This window comes from Batrachochytrium dendrobatidis (assembly GCF_000203795.2).
Source record: "Batrachochytrium dendrobatidis JAM81 unplaced genomic scaffold BATDEscaffold_1, whole genome shotgun sequence".
Lineage (NCBI taxonomy): Eukaryota > Fungi > Chytridiomycota > Chytridiomycetes > Rhizophydiales > Batrachochytrium > Batrachochytrium dendrobatidis.
In genome coordinates this window covers 1,751,566-1,768,241 of record NW_006281099.1, presented here as the reverse complement: position 1 = coordinate 1,768,241, position 16,676 = coordinate 1,751,566, and the positions used below count along the sequence as shown (strand labels likewise).

Here is a 16,676-nt window from a genome sequence, read left to right as displayed (position 1 = left end):
TAGTTGGTAAAGATATCGATGGGGTTTCTGTGGATACTCCATAGCTGCAATATAGGGTTAGATTAAACGCCACAAGTGAATGGAGTTGGGATTAGGTATGCAACCATCACAAGGGATAAAGATACTAACCTTGCTTTCAAGATCTTGGATTTATCAAACAAATCCAATGTTGGTTGAGAGAGAAGAGCAGCCATTACAGCATTTTGTCCACTACCTGCATCTCCAATAACTGATGTATCGTGTTAATCAAATAGGCAGATCAACAGCAATATGAATGATCCAATCTGAAACTGCTGATCGGTTCAATATATAGCTAGAATGAACTCATACTGACATACCAGTCAACCTAAAGGGTTCTTCATGTAAAGTGGAGCCTGCGGCAACTCTCTGTATCCATTGCGAGTGGGACTCGCCCAACTTGGCCTGAATCTTGGCGACATCTTGCAGAACAGTAGATGCAGATAATGGTATGGATGATGCTTTTGTAGCAGAAGTTTCATCAATAGGAGTATTGGTGCTGAATGCTTTACTTGCATTCATCCAATACATGCAGGACTTGGATGGTTTGTAACTGTCAAAAGTGGCATTGGCAGGTACGGCTTTGGCAGCCGATGCAATAAAGGTAGAATAGCCATGAATTAAACTAGTCCTAGTGGATAGATGGACACGATTGTAGGCAAACAGTCGCTGTAGTCTGCATGCGCTTTGCACTCTGAGCATGTCAGATGTATCGAGTTGAAGGAAAGATTCGACTCGGCAAATTGTAGATCTTGTGCTTCATAATGCTGAACGAGGATCAGCAGAGTAGATTTGTTATGTATTCAATTGGTGTTTGAATTCATAATACATCTGGACTTTACCAAATATATTGACATTTAAACTGGTTATATAAATATTTGAATGCAATGGCATTAGTCTGCCATCAAGTAAAAAAGCTGCTTGATGTATTAATATCTCGACTAATTGATGATATAATTGATCACTTGAACTCTAGCAACTCGATAGAATCTTAGATGGGATTAAAAACTGGCAATTGAGCATAGCAAGTTATACACTAGAGTTTTGATTAAATTATTGGAAACTGATATTCAACACGATTAAACTCGAAACTTGTTTTTGGATTAAAATATTGTAATAACTAAAGTAACTGAATTCATTGCGAGTCGGTATTGATTAATATTGGGTGTGAATTGTATTGGATGTTCTTATTTAAGCTTGTGAGTTGATTTACTAAACTGGCCAGCCTTTCAAAAGAAAATAATGATTTTAGGAATCAGCCCAACTTGTAAATCTGAGGCTGGGAAACAGAACAATACTTCAGATCAAACGTAAAATTTCAGAATACTTATTTCTCTAGTCTTGCATTTGGCTATTGCAATATCACTGTTTTCCAATTTGATTTTTCGCATACTTTCAAGATCTACGTTTGTACAACTCGGATGGTTGTAAAATATGAGCTTTATAATTGTTTGATGTTTATCATTCCTACTCATTATCAAATATTGACATTCAACAATGGTGTTTTCATCTTGAACTAGACAAATCCAAATTGATGTACATCATAGTATTTCATACAACCATACAAAACCAAGCTACCTAGAGATTATTGTATGGTCACACTAAACCCATTTACAGAAATAATTATGTCAGCTTGAATCAAGCACTTGTAACCACCAATTCTTTGTAAATTAGGATTTAGTGCTCGAGCGTATGCTTTCCAATGAAACATTTCCAAAATAAGCTTGAATGTGGTAAATCAATATTCATTGACAAGCATTCCAGTTGTATCAGTGCTCTTCTCACTTCTTTCCCAGTTTGATCTGAAATGTGCCTACATGAAATAAATGCTACAGTTGATGAGACAAGAACAACCTCAACCTAAAAATAATAACAGCACCATTCGACAACATTACATTGAGGCAAATTAGTAGTTTCGGCAACTACTACTGCTGAAACACCAAGACCTGCTAAAGTTCCGCGAATAATACCACATGGTAACGCAAGATGCTACTCGAGCAAGTTAGATTCAAAAGTAAATCACAACTGCATATTTAAAATATAAAAACTGACTACCTCTGCGATCATGGTTTTTGAAGCCTCTCCAGTCAATGTATCTGATGCCATGCGGGATAGCCATTTAAAATTATTATCGACCAACACAAATACCCCCTATAAAACATACATAGATGAGCAACTTCTACATGCATTGTAAATTCATCAGAAATATCCATGAAACATACTCTGTGATTTGTTTTTAGATTATCTACTTGCTTTTTAAACACAGAGATCCACATCTCCTTGCAGATAAACTTGATAATATCAAGAGTATCTACAAATCGAGGTCTGTCCTTTGTTGATCTACAACATAAAAATACCAATTAGATATAATATGCGTTTAAAGCACTAGCTGCACACACAGTAAAATGGTAATATTGTGCTACCTCTCAGCTATGCCATGGCCTACACGAAACCCCAGCAATTCAAGTTTGGAATATGCAGCATCAGCATCAGAGTCTACTTTGTACAATCTTTGTTCAACAGATACAACTTCCATATAAAAGTAGTCCCAAGCAGACTCTGATACTTGGCGGTCCTCTGCTTCAGTATGTTGGGGCATCTGTTAATGGAGTATCAGCAATTGAATTTTAGCAGCTCCAAATTAGCTGTCAGGTTTGACTCGAATATTAGATTGTTGGTTTGCCTAAATATCAGATTGTTGGTTTAGCCAAATATCAGATTGTCAACTTGACCAATTGCTAAGCAAACAGAATCAATTGCACAATGGATTCTGCAGAGTGTGGGCCTGGTGGGAATGCTCTATCAAAACTATCAAAGCGTATTGATACGGACTTGTCTTTGCATCAGGTAATTTTTATTGCTGTATACATGCTGGCCTCATACTTACCAGGGATATGCTTGACTCTGCTAAATATACGACTGCATATAAAACAACCATTGAATTGTTAGATCATCATTAACGAATATATCTGTAACCTTTTAATAGGACCGTTTAAACACCGGATTTGGTGGCCATGTTGGATCTAATTCGTTGGCTCATATACGTCAAAGAGATGGAACTAGTCTGCAATCTATGAACAAAGTATAAAGCATTTTAACATTTTAAGCAATGCTACTGTAAAGACTAAACTTCTAACTATCTGTATAATTGTATAATTAGCAATTTTTGTATAATAATACATTAAATGCTCAACCAATAGCTAGTTCAAGTAATGGAGCTTATAATTTCATATCAGTGCAACAGGAGCTTCAATCAATATATCCAGAAAATTCCAAGACACAAATTCACCCTAGCATCATTCCTGATACAGAGTGGGCAACTGAGTTTCAGTCAAATCCCCATATACATGGTGCATTGCATAGTCAGCAGTTTAAAGAATTTGGAGAGCTGTTTGCCAAAGGTATGCTTTACTTCAATTTGATGAAACATTGCTTTTGGATACTAATTCCAAAATATAATATTGAAACGGTGTATGGTTCTGAAAAATCGACTATTTGAATAGCTAATGTCGCAGGTTCATCTTGGGGTACCGAGTTTCATCATTATCAGCCCGCAAGACATGAAGTGCAACATCACGACCTTGATCAAGTATGGGCAGATCCCCAAATTGGTCAGCAGTTTGAGGAGGCATTTGAACGGGCTAAGGGTGAGTCTATGGATATTACATTGAATTTCAAATATGCCTTTGACTTTAAATAATTTAATTGATATGTAACTAGAATCACTAGCATGGGAACAAGAATTCACGAACCCATCTAATACCAACTCTGCGTGGGAACAAGAATTTGCTAGTCAACAAAATGATGATCAAGGCTCTGAAATTGTAGTAGAAACTGAGACAAGTTCAGAAGCAGTTGCAAAAACGGCTGGACTGCTTCTCGATATTGTCAGCAAATCAACCAATCCCAAATTTAAGCAATCTAAATTTGTCAATTTCATTCAAAAGCTACATCAGCAGGAGATTGCCATTGAGGGAAGCAAGGTGGTTGATGTCGTGGAGCCTATTTGCACAAAAGGTCCAAAGGAGTGGGCAGACGATTTCTTACTTTTACATGGCGAGAAAAGTACAACCCCCCAAAGTGCTGCATGGGAGGAAGAGTTTTATTTGGGTGTCCCGAATTTCCAAGGTGCGGCAAAATTAAAAAACGAGCTCTTTACTAACTCGAATTTAGCGAATGATATCCAGGATAAATCAAATAATTGGGCAGATGAATTTGCTACAGATACGAATCAAACTCGTCAGCACATCAGTATGGCAGATGAATCTACTGAATTGATGGACAACATAGATTGGGCAGGCCAGTTTAATCAGCATTTGCAGCATCATATTCAAGATGGCGATAATCAAGACATAATGTGGGATCAGCATCTTAATTCTGCTTGGTCGCAACAACAGCCGGATTCAACACATGACTCGACAATACTTGCTGATACGCTGCTCACACCCACATCTCTATTTGAAACATATCGTTTTACTCCAAACAATCCATATCTTCAGCCAAGCTTTTCGCTTTTGTTTCTACAATCACCAGACCAACACCAGAACCTTGCCGAGTCAATCATGGCTCTAGAGGCCGCTGTTCAGCGCGATCCAACACATGCCAATACATGGATGCATCTTGGACAGCGCCAACAAGAGAATGAAAACGACGACATGGCCATCTGTGCACTTTTGAATTGCACACGATTAGACCCATCTAATTTGGCAGCACATTTGGCACTATCCGTATCCTACACAAACGAAGGATATGCTACCGAGGCCTACAATGCTTTGAACACGTGGATATCATTGAATCCACTATATGAGCAATTTGCTGGAGTGCCCTGGTCCAACAGCGAAGGTGGTTCGGATAGAGCTATGGCTGCCTCGGATCGTCATACAGCTGTCACGGAAAAATTCTTGGCCGCTGCAAGCACAGTTCCAGGTGCAGATTTGGACGAAGATGTACAAATTGGACTTGGTGTGCTTTTTAATATCTCTGCAGAGTATGATAAGGCTGTGGATTGTTTCCGTGCTGCCTTGGTCAAACGTCCAAAAGACTATATGCTATGGAATAAGCTAGGGTGGGTTTAAAATATTTTTATTGGATATCAACTGTACTTGTTTTGACTCTTGACTGATAAAATAATCAAATAGAGCATCTTTGGCCAACTCGCATCAGCCTAAATTAGCTATGGAGGCATACTTTGCAGCATTGAACATCAACCCATCGTATATTCGGTCGCGATATAACATGGCTATTGCGTGTCTACAGATTGGGCAATACCGTGAATCTGCTGAGCATCTGCTTGGAGCGCTTTCTGTTCAGCATGTGAACATGGATCATGTCAAGAAATACGCTTTTGACACTGATGGAAATAGTGTGAGCGATTCACAGCTAAAGGCTTCTCTTGGTCCTCAGTCCAATACATTATGGACTACACTTCGTATGCTTGCAGACACTTATCGTAAGTTGAGGAAACCGCAATATGTTGATTTATATTCAGTATTAATTGGTTATTCATATTGTTTTCTTGATTTACTGTATTGAATTAGTCAATCGTCACGACTTGGTAAGTATTTGCGATCGACGAGATCTTGTCGCCTTCAGAAACGAATTCGACTTTTGACATGTTTGATTAAAAATACGCATATAACGTTTACTCATAATCAATCACTGTAAATAATAAAACCCAAACAATCCTGATAACAAAGTTGAACTACAACCGTTTTATTTGGATTTTTGATGCAGGTTTGAATAAAGCACAACGACAGCCGTATTCACGCATAATGGAACACTGAATAAGCTAGCATACATGATGAACTGCCACTCATGTTTGATTCGTGCTAATTTTACCTGGCAGCATTATGTTCAGATCATTATTTATATAGCTTTTGGTTTAGCATTCAAAACATGTCCTTTTACATATGGATTTCTACTTTCATGTCAAAACTTTATACAGTATATTGTCATCAAACCAACGTATCAAATTATTGATTGATGGCTTGATAACCCTGTAGTCATCAGCACTTGGACAACAAGACGTTGTGAGCGCGTTTGTGGACCTTTACCAAGTGCAAATGTCTCGACCAGTCATGTCAATGATCTTGACAATAGTATTGTGCACAAGCCCAACACTTGTGAGTGACAGACATGTTGACAGCATGGCATACATCCAGGCTTTTATTGGCAATATCCAAACAAATTCAATATCTGGATTGCAGTCGATGAGTCTGGTATCAAACTTGGCGATCGTACAATGTATGACTATACAGCAACAAAGTACACGGTCTACACACATCCGATCAATACTATGATTTGATTATGTGTATCATATGATGATCGGTGTGTCTAAAACTGATCAAGTGGGCTGTGAATGTCATGGTACTGCAAGACTTTCTAAACAATGACATGCAACATTTCCAAACGCACACATTATTTTGAACAACATTCCATTGCACAAAGCAACTGTATGATTGGACATGGTATACCAACCGGTCAACAAATGCCACAAGGATTGAAACCACACTATAGCTGCATATTTTGATTATTGGACTTTGCAAAAAATAACTCGAGTATAATAAAGAATGTGGTGGTTTGTCGGACAAATAGTAGTAGAAAAGCAAACAAATATTTGACGAGTGTTTATTGCAGAGCAAAATAGTCAATTCAAGATAAATACATAAAATGATCCATTTTACGTGAATGCGACTGACTTTAAAAAAATTGAAAATGCAATTCAATAAGCTACACTAACTCAGATGTAGCAGCGCAAACTTTGCGTGATTTTAAACTATTACTATCAGTTTTTTGGTTTGTCGTTTGATGCAAGGCTTTTGCTCGATCAAGTGTTTTTTCAAACTCGAAAAGATCCTCTTTTTTGCTTTTTCCCAAAGAACATCTTTCATATACAGCATCCTGGTTCGACATTCTTCGTTGTTGCCCCTTTTCAATCTGTCCAGAAATCTTGTATATAAACATGTTTCTTTGTTTATCTGGTGTAAGCTCAAATCGCTGGTTATGCATACGAGATTCTCCTATAGCACTTAGTTTTTGCTGCAGTGCCGACAAGTCCTCATACATGCGTTGCTCTTTTGACATCCAGTCTTGGTTAGCTAGCCGTAGTCGTTGTCCATTTTCCATCATTCCTCCAAGCTTGGTTAAATCCATTTGTCGTGATTGATCTGCTGTCATGATGAAGCATTGATTGTTAAGACGAAGCTTGGCACTTTGGGCAATTTTCTCTGTAAGGAAATTTAAGGTTGTATATTTGGTTTCTGGATAGGCTCTTTGGCCAGAGTAATATGTTGCTCCACGGTTGAGACGCTCGATAAGACCAATCAGTTGAGCTGCAGAGATATCGCGCAGTTTGGAATCAGACAAACTCACGGTTTGATTGTCCATACGTGGAGCAATTTGAAGAATATGATCGATAGCTAGAACCACTTTGGATAACTCATTGGATCCTGGATACGATCGAGTACCATCGGGATTCATATCAAGCATTTCAGAAAAGTCAAAGAATTTGCAGGATGGGGTATCAGATGCATCCAAAGATCGATTGTGATCAATTTTGGGTAAGCTAGTAGACGTGTTTTGTGCTTGCTTTTGAAGCTTTTCTCCGTATAGCTTGCTGATTTGCTGCACGGCTGGAAGAAGCGACATAATTTCTGTCCATAGAGCCTTTTTTACATCTGATAATTCAGAAAGATCATTGGTTTCAAAAGCGATTTGAATGGTTTCAACGCATGAAACAATCCGCTGAAATCTGGCTTCCTCATTTTCGTTGCAAGTAGACGAAACAGAACTTTCAGCATAAGGTTTTGTAGATGGTATAGCAAGCTGATTATGGCTTTGTTGAGCTGAAGGTGGAATTGTGGACTCGGAAGTTTTAGACTGACGTTCCGCAGACACGGCATCCTCAATCAATGGAGATTTAGTAGTAGTTACTGGCTGAATGCACGAAGTACCTTCGCTAGTTGCTTTAGAAAACTCGTTGGAAGAGCTATTTGCCATCAACGGCAAAGGACTAGGAGTAGCTAAAGCAACTGCGGGTTCTTCCTCCAAGAATTGAAAAATGGCCTTGCATAAAGCACCGAGCAAAAGAGCCACATTGTGATCACTCAGCAGCTCCTCAAGATTCTTGTCATGTATATGTTCTTCAGGAGGAGAAATAGGAGCGGACTCGTGTTGACTATACGATGTAAAGATCTTGCTGGCTTTTTCCTGTATACTATATCGAGGTGGAGTTGCTGTTCCAGGTGACATAAAATTCATACTCTTCGTCGCGACTGACTGCCTTTTGGGGTCAGGAGATCGTTGATCACTGGATACTGTTTTTCCAATACTTGCAGCAACAACAGAGAGTCGACGTACTCGTTGAACAATATTGGAAGCCGCTTCTGTAATAGAACCACGACGCCGTCCTGAAGCAGCCAAAGGTAATGGACTTGGAAATGCTTGCGGGGTTAAAATGGGAGATTCTGTATCAAAAGAACTGGCATCTTGAACTGGAGTTTGAGATGTATGGGCAGATTCTACTACCGGACTATAATCCTGAAATTTCAGTAGTGGAAGTGATGATTGTTGCTCAGGGGTTTGTGAGCGCACTTGGAATGGCTCTAAAAGTGGTTGCTGCAAACCGATGCAATTGGATAGCGCATCTAGATCATTATCCAACGCAATATGCGAGACTTGGGGCTGTGGTTTGGCACCATCATCCACAATGCGTGCAACAAGTACAGCAAATGCACGAAAACTATGGCGCTTAAGCGCCTCGAGAGCAACCAGCACGTCTGTATGCGACTGAACAGCAATCAGTTGTCGTTCAAAATATTAGTATAGGTTTCCAAGCGAGTTTTGTTGCCAGAGCACGATCATGGTGTAGCCACCATAAGTTTGAAGGGCACAAAGAATGGTAGTTTGGTGACCAGAAAGATAGTGCAATCGTATTACAACATAATAATAGCATTAGGATACCGATATAAAAACCAATATTGTAATATTACAGGTATAGAATTTAGTGTTAATAATGGCACGAAGCAAGTGTAATAGCATTTTTTGCTGGCATTGTCTGGTGGTAGTCAAGCATCCTATAGCGGATTTGTTATCATCACAAGAGGGTAAACTGGACATCACTAAGATCATACTATCATGAACACCATTTGGAACATTACACTACTGAAAAATGTTGTATATCATAGCTCCATTGAAAGCTACTGACTGACGTATGCTACAAGTGTGAGTGGATAATAATACTTGATCCGCCACATCATACCTTGGACATGACAAAAATATCTGAAAGTCTTGAAGAGGGATCGGCTAGTGGGGAAATAGGTTACAGTAAAGAGCAGGTATTTAGGGATAGTATACAGCGCCTTGACGGTTTGAATAGAATAGGAAACAGCAGCAATGGCTGATATATGAATCGGCGTTTGAATCGAGTGTGGATATTTTAAGCCTCCAGTCGCGTTTGATTATTGACACCACAAAAGGCGTGACTTGACTGGTGTGGTAGATATGCATTTGCCTACACCTGGCTTGGCTGATGTTTAAAGAGTGGAGATGAGTTGGATATTCTCAGTATTTGCCGTCCAAACGCTGCAGTCTTGTTGATTACATCATATTTTCACGATTAGTACAATACGTTTCTTTAGCTACATCGTTCACCGCTCTATAGAAGAATCATACTAGTATATTCATCTTTACAATTCCATTTATTTGTGATTTTGGAATGGATACTCTTGTGCCACCACAATCGAACATGCTGCATTATATCTTTTGAAACAAGCACCCTGAGCACTTGGTCGACTTTCAACACCTGCATTGCCATACACTGCTGCAAACATCAGTCTTTTATCAGTATGTGCAGCCGAGGATGATGTTTAGTCTAAAGATGATCAGCTTTGTTTACTGCATGATCAGAGCAGTTCAGATCCATATCAGTGTTGGTGCAGTCAAGATAAACTAGTTTTGGATATCTGAAAAACTAATTGCTAGCATCGAGTCTGTAAATTATACAATACAGACTGTATTTTACTGTCCAGCCACCAACAAGAATCAAAGCAAATCTGCAAGCCAAACTTTCGAATATCAAACAGACCAACAGTCCAGATATGGAGCAAGCCAAGATTAATCATGAAGGCATGCTGAACTTGGAGCAGCCGCTTATCAAGGTATGACTACTGAGCCTATTTACAACTCATTCCACTGTTCTATGCTTACTATTACAATATAAATCACTTATCTACAGGTGCCTTTGGAGCAACTCAAGAGAGCACTCAGAACATCACAAAAGCATGTCGAGAAAGAAATGCTTGCCTTGTCTACTCAGGTTGAGTCTGTCATTTCCAAAGCTTCTTCATCTGCTTCATTAGATGAAATATGCACCTCTCTTGATGCCTCTATTAGTCGTCTACATGGACTCAAGCGCAAGGTAAATTTGTACTGGTATAAGCGTGACTAATTCAACTTGTTGCCAGTAGACTGTGTCGATTCCAATCTATGGAATTGCCAGATTGTATACAACTGAAACAACTTTTTATTATTAGCATTGTCATTTGCAAAACTGCCATGCAAATGAAATGTCACTCGAGTTTATTCTGAAAGTTAAACTAAATTCACGTTCTATTTTGCTGCTTTCCTAAACTAAATCACATGAATTAGCTTGATGAGATCAAGATAGAGGAAGACTTGTATGTACACCATACTAAAGTTCGTTTGGAGCACCTTGCTGAAGTATCGCATATTCAAGTAGTTGATTCCGAGGCATACATTCGCTGGAGTAAAACACGGCTGGCTCGTATCTTGGTTGACTATATGCTTCGTCAAGGATTGAGCACATCGGCTGTCAAGTTGGCAACGGACTCACAAATTCAGGTGTGTGGTATTTTTGAAATTTGATGCGTTAAATGCTGCATAAGCGCATAGATTGAAGCCGAAAGTGTATAACTGAGTGGTTTACTACTGTCCTTGCATGCAGGATCTGGTAGATATTGATCTTTTTTCACAAAGTCGCAAGATTGAGGCAGCTTTACTGAAAAAGAGCTGCAACGAATGTCTCCAATGGTGTAGTGACAACAGATCGAGTCTTAAAAAGGCCAAGGTAGAGTTTAATTATTGCTTTTTTAACAGTATGACTCTTGTTATCCATCTAACTGTAACGTGTGAATGGATTTTGATAGAGTACACTTGAATTTAATCTTCGCTTGCAAGAGTACATTGAGTTGGTTCGTGTTTCCAAGACTTCTCAAGCGATTGCATATGCCCGCAAGTATTTGACTCCATGGTCTGACACGCACATGCAGCAAATCCAACAAGCCATGGGACTACTGGCTTTTACTTCGCAAACTACATGCAAAAGCTACAAAGTAATCAATGAAACTGGTTGTTTAGTACATATTTTCTCTGTGTGCAGACATGTTTTGCTGATCTGATGTTATAACGCCATAGTTATTATTCGACGAATCGCAATGGACAAATCTTGTGCAGCAGTTTAAAACAGACAACTATGCGTTGAACTCGCTTACTCTTCGACCTCTATTGCATATGACACTCCAGGCTGGACTTGCTTCGCTCAAAACACCTACATGCTCGCAGCCACTATCTAAAAATGTCAACTGTCCAGTGTGTGAAAGCGACACGTTTGGCAAGTTGGCAGAAAAGCTTCCATGCTCACACCATGTAAATTCCTGTGTTGTGTGTCGTATTAGCGGCAAGATTATGGATGCAGATAACCCACCTTTAGTTTTGCCCAATGGTCAAGTCTATTCAACATTGGTATGTGCTTGTTGAGCATTGTTTTTTAAATACTGTTGTTGGAATTATGAATATCTGTGCAACTGATTTTGATATTTATATAGGCACTGAAGGATATAGCATCTAGAAATGATGGATCTATTTTGTGTCCAACCACTGGTGCTACTTACCATTTAACTGAAACTCGCAAAGCATTTATTGCGTAATGTGTTTCTATTCAATAAACTACAGCCGTATTCACGTAAAATGGAACACTTGTATTTATCTTGCGGTGGTTGTTTTGGAATATACAATCATTAAATACTTGTCTTGCTACTACAAATTGACTTGTTTAATCGACACAATGTCCACCATATGATGCACACAAACTATGGTTTTAAGCTGGGATTATTCCATTTTGATAATCATGCACTGTACGATCACCAAATTCATTCATTGCAATTCCAATATTTGATTGTTTTCAATACAACTCTACAAACTCCACTTTGTTGTATCATAAATATCGCAGATACGTCTGCGTTCTAATTCAAGAAAGCAGATGTTGCATATTTCAGAAATACAACTGTTGTTTACATGACAATCACCCGAAAACCAGCAAACTCTGTCAGAACAGAGTGATGATCAGTAAATGTGGTGTAAATGGTTATTTCATGATACTGATTGTTGTGTAATTTGGTTATAGTTCCATTTGTGAATACAACTATAATAGAGCAAATGTGCAATACAAAGCAAATGTATCACACGTGACAAATCTGTAAATCACGTGAATGTATAGCGTTGATCAACCAAGTAAGACAACCGTCTTTGTCCTCACAACCACACCAGGAGGTGAGTTTCAGTCAGTATCAGGATGTCTATTGCCGGTCCATCCATCCATCAAGTTGTGTGTGCATGCATTCAAAACACCAAATCATCCAAGCAGCTATGTTTAGCTACAAATTCGCTCTTGTATTTAATGCAGTCTGATTGCTCCACTTGACCATCAAATAGTGAATGAGCTAGCTTTAGTGTATCGGCAAACACACTGTAAAAGAAAGCTACTGGCTGAAGTATTGAGCTAAAGAATATTTATCTGAGCTTTTATTGAAATACAGATGGTATTGAATCGAGAATGTGTAACATTACAAGAATGGATGGATTATGCCAGGTGGATGATCTACTTGAATCTTGATTATACAGTTAATGCTAACCAATCACTGTGCGGGTATGTAATCCAACTCATCTGATAACACTACCATATTCACAGAACAATGTCCAAGTCAAAGAATCACACCAACCACAATCAGAACAAGAAGGCTCACCGTAACGGTATTAGGAAGCCCAAGGCTAACAAGCACACTTCTCTCCGTGGTGTTGATGCCAAGTTTCGTCGTAACCAGCGGTACGCAAAGATGGGCTCTTTCAGTAAGTTTTGAGTCTAGTCTTGAATATGCAGTGGCATTTGAATATCTTACTGATTGCTTATTGTTGGTTGTTTAGCTGCCTGCACTGCTGCCAAGTCGTCCCAATAGTCAATTTGACTTTTACCTGGCCTCGACCACTAGTGTTGAAGAGATTTACGGCTACTAAATACAAGTTTCTTGTGCTATATGCTGTACTGTTTGTTAAACTATATCTGTGGGCTGGATTAGTGATCAGATTGGGATATGCTGCATTATAATAGGTTTGAAACAACAAACTACTTACAAATGCAAAGTTTAAATGATCTACATTTTAAATCGGGCTTGAATAGTATATTGATATGTTACCGCCTTGTTCGCGTAAGATATGAGACATTAATAAGGATGTCCGTACATAAACAGCCAATCTTGTGGAATGACTGGTTTGCCCATTTACTGCACAACACTGCTATCTGGATTCGTGCAAAATAGATACAAATGCTTTATTTTACGTGAATACGGCCAAGTGGCAATGTGGTCAGTTATTCAGACTGACCATCTGCCTCGTTGTTTACAAAATCGCCAAAGTATGCTGTATAGCTCTTAACCCGTCCATTTAGCAATGTTTTTTCCATTTCACACACTTTTCCTGGACCTGCTAGCAACCTAATCTGCTCATGGTTTACATTACGGGGCAAAAAGTAAATGATGTTGGATGTGATATTGCTTTTGACTAAATTAAATAGATGTGTGCTGAGATTAAGATATCCAAAGTAATCTATTAGTGTTTGACTATGGCAAGTTTTGTGTAGAAAGAAATATGCATTCACTTTACCCGTTCATAGGCATCATTGTTTCCAGATCAAATACATCTGCTTGTATATATTGTGGACCGCCCCAAGGCGGTGACATGAATACACCATCAGCCTATATTTCAAGCCGCAAACCCCAGCAAAGTCGAATCAGATTATTCTAGACTCGATCAATATACACAAATCAACCGGATTGCAACACGATAAAATATCTAACCTTGATTGTAGGTGCAAGTTCCATAAAATCACCACAAATAAATTCAATCTTGTCTTGCACTCCATAAACCGCTGCATTATGTCGAGCGCATTCTAGCCTCACTGGATCAATGTCAATAGCAATCACTAAAAATATAATACATGTTAAAAAATAAGCTTTTGGCGAATAAAAAAGTGGTATCTAGCATGAATGATGCATCAAATTACAGTTGTATTCACAAATGGAACTATAACCAAATTACACAACAATCAGTATCATGAAATAACCATTTACACCACATTTACTGATCATCACTCTGTTCTGACAGGGTTTGCTGGTTTTCGGGTGATTGTCATGTAAACAACAGTTGTATTTCTGAAATATGCAACATCTGCTTTCTTGAATTAGAACGCAGACGTATCTGCGATATTTATGATACAACAAAGTGGAGTTTGTAGAGTTGTATTGAAAACAATCAAATATTGGAATTGCAATGAATGAATTCGGTGATCGTAGTGCATGATTGTCAGAATGGAATAATCCCAGCTTAAAACCATAGTTTGTGTGCATCATATGGTGGATATTGTGTCGATTAACAAGTCAATTTGTAGTAGCAAGACAAGTATTTAATGATTGTATATTCCAAAACAACCACTGCAAGATAAATACAAGTGTTCCATTTTACGTGAATACGGCTGTGAAAAATTAACTATACCTTTATCACAAGTCATTGCAAACTGTATTGCATTTCCTCCAACCTAAAATCATGACAGTATAGTGGTTATGATCAAGCGTCTGATGGTATTGACTAGAAACTAAGCATTTAAATTGCCGCAAGGTTCAATATTGCATACCCCACAAAATCCATCCACCATGACTTTACATCCTGCCGATCGCTGGGCAATATGCTGTGCAATAAGCTCAGGTGTGACCGAAAACCTATAAAATTGGAACAAAATATAAACTATCATACAAAACTTGATTTGGGCAATGCTAAACGAGCTGAATTATAAGATATACTTGAAACGTATATAATAAACATACCATCCTTCTACAACATAAATTATACATGCAAGCATTCAAACATTAACCATGACTATATTTGATGACACTAATCCACTATGTATATAGATACAATTACACATACCAATATCCAATAGCACTCCAAAGTCAAATTTGGAAAATAGAGAGTATCGCTGCCTCCAATATTTACGCACCACATCGGGAATAGTTTCAGGACTCCAGGTTAGTCGTATTGGATTAGCGGCACACTCGTCATGTTGGATGTTTATAGATGCATTGGTAGGACTAGACTGGCTAGCTATGTTATCAGAATCAAAATGTTTTTTTACAGCAGCATAGTGTAAGATCGTATCTTCAACGATTGGTACAATTAAATTAAATCCGTTCTTGTCATAATAATCAAAATGCTTGGCTGATTTTATGGCCAGTTTAAAGTCAGAATGATATATTAACTGTTATATGTGCCTGATTGAATCTTACACTTTTGGGACAGCGTCTTTTTGTGTTTCTGCTTTTTGGATGCTGTTTTTCTTTTAGGTGTTGGTTTAGATGTGCCAGTTGATTTTTGCTCCTGTTGCAGCTTAATATCCACCACTAGTTGTAAAACATTTAATGAGTTTTGAAATAAGAAACTATAAATTCAACCCCACAAAGGCTGATGGATGGTAAATCAGAGCCAGTCAACAATAAAGTAGATGTATATAAAACCTACCCAAATGATTGTCCTCGGCCAATTGATTACTGGTCTGATAGGAACATTCAGAAAATGCCAACATTTATCAACTATGCACCAGAGTTGCAATGCTTCTGTAATGCTTTTCGGCCTAGTCTTTGTTGTTGGTAATGAAGTTGAATAAAGAATCCAAGTGTAAAGTTTGCTTGAGATGTATTATTCAATAGTTTTAGCAACTGAAAAGGTTGGAAATAGTTGGGGAACAATATACAATCCAACAAGTTGTAATTATGATTTTACAAGACCCAAATTCGTTTTTTAAATGCATTTATCTTGCAGTGGTTGTTTTGGAATATACAATCATTAAATACTTGTCTTGCTACTACAAATTGACTTGTTTAATCGACACAATATCCACCATATGATGCACACAAACTATGGTTTTAAGCTGGGATTATTCCATTCTGACAATCATGCACTACGATCACCAAATTCATTCATTGCAATTCCAATATTTGATTGTTTTCAATACAACTCTACAAACTCCACTTTGTTGTATCATAAATATCGCAGATACGTCTGCGTTCTAATTCAAGAAAGCAGATGTTGCATATTTCAGAAATACAACTGTTGTTTACATGACAATCACCCGAAAACCAGCAAACCCTGTCAAAACAGAGTGATGATCAGTAAATGTGGTGTAAATGGTTATTTCATGATACTGATTGTTGTGTAATTTGGTTATAGTTCCATTTGTGAATACAACTGTAATTTGATGCATCATTCATGCTAGATATCAATTGACTACAGCTATTCTATAGAAATGTTAGTGTTAG

General features: G+C 38.2%; 6 protein-coding genes across 6 annotated transcripts; 3 read left to right on the top strand and 3 right to left on the bottom strand.

The window, feature by feature from the left end:
- Window positions 1-1,799: 1,799 nt before the first annotated feature.
- Window positions 1,800-2,617, bottom strand: BATDEDRAFT_85814 (uncharacterized protein; the record flags this gene model as incomplete). Its single annotated transcript, XM_006675958.1, has 5 exons — window positions 1,800-1,831; window positions 1,914-2,007; window positions 2,074-2,169; window positions 2,241-2,358; window positions 2,442-2,617. The coding sequence occupies 5 exons, from the start codon at window positions 2,615-2,617 to the stop codon at window positions 1,800-1,802; spliced, it is 516 nt and encodes a 171-aa protein (XP_006676021.1).
- Window positions 2,618-4,580: 1,963 nt separating this feature from the next.
- Window positions 4,581-5,629, top strand: BATDEDRAFT_29203 (uncharacterized protein; the record flags this gene model as incomplete). The annotated part of the gene is made up of 5 exons (XM_006675567.1): window positions 4,581-4,860; window positions 4,903-5,083; window positions 5,157-5,346; window positions 5,422-5,467; window positions 5,556-5,629. 5 exons carry the CDS (start codon window positions 4,581-4,583, stop codon window positions 5,627-5,629), a joined length of 771 nt encoding a protein of 256 aa, XP_006675630.1.
- Window positions 5,630-6,613: 984 nt separating this feature from the next.
- On the bottom strand, window positions 6,614-9,379 carry BATDEDRAFT_34058 (uncharacterized protein). The gene is made up of 2 exons (XM_006675677.1): window positions 9,278-9,379; window positions 6,614-8,805 (listed from the first exon to the last, which is right to left on the bottom strand). Exons 1-2 carry the CDS (start codon window positions 9,284-9,286, stop codon window positions 6,748-6,750), a joined length of 2,067 nt encoding a protein of 688 aa, XP_006675740.1. The 5' UTR covers window positions 9,287-9,379; the 3' UTR covers window positions 6,614-6,747.
- A 736-nt stretch (window positions 9,380-10,115) lies between these two features.
- BATDEDRAFT_84764 (glucose-induced degradation complex subunit FYV10) lies at window positions 10,116-11,970 on the top strand (the record flags this gene model as incomplete). The annotated part of the gene is made up of 7 exons (XM_006676255.1): window positions 10,116-10,175; window positions 10,253-10,435; window positions 10,666-10,878; window positions 10,982-11,104; window positions 11,184-11,369; window positions 11,452-11,778; window positions 11,862-11,970. The coding sequence occupies 7 exons, from the start codon at window positions 10,116-10,118 to the stop codon at window positions 11,961-11,963; spliced, it is 1,194 nt and encodes a 397-aa protein (XP_006676318.1). The 3' UTR covers window positions 11,964-11,970.
- Window positions 11,971-13,007: 1,037 nt separating this feature from the next.
- Window positions 13,008-13,268, top strand: BATDEDRAFT_85466 (uncharacterized protein; the record flags this gene model as incomplete). The annotated part of the gene is made up of 2 exons (XM_006676254.1): window positions 13,008-13,161; window positions 13,237-13,268. The coding sequence occupies 2 exons, from the start codon at window positions 13,008-13,010 to the stop codon at window positions 13,266-13,268; spliced, it is 186 nt and encodes a 61-aa protein (XP_006676317.1).
- Window positions 13,269-13,678: 410 nt separating this feature from the next.
- Window positions 13,679-15,943, bottom strand: BATDEDRAFT_21725 (RNA methyltransferase; the record flags this gene model as incomplete). The annotated part of the gene is made up of 9 exons (XM_006675301.1): window positions 13,679-13,889; window positions 13,972-14,063; window positions 14,166-14,290; window positions 14,860-14,902; window positions 14,999-15,083; window positions 15,189-15,195; window positions 15,292-15,465; window positions 15,648-15,761; window positions 15,880-15,943. The coding sequence occupies 9 exons, from the start codon at window positions 15,941-15,943 to the stop codon at window positions 13,679-13,681; spliced, it is 915 nt and encodes a 304-aa protein (XP_006675364.1).
- Window positions 15,944-16,676: the final 733 nt, after the last annotated feature.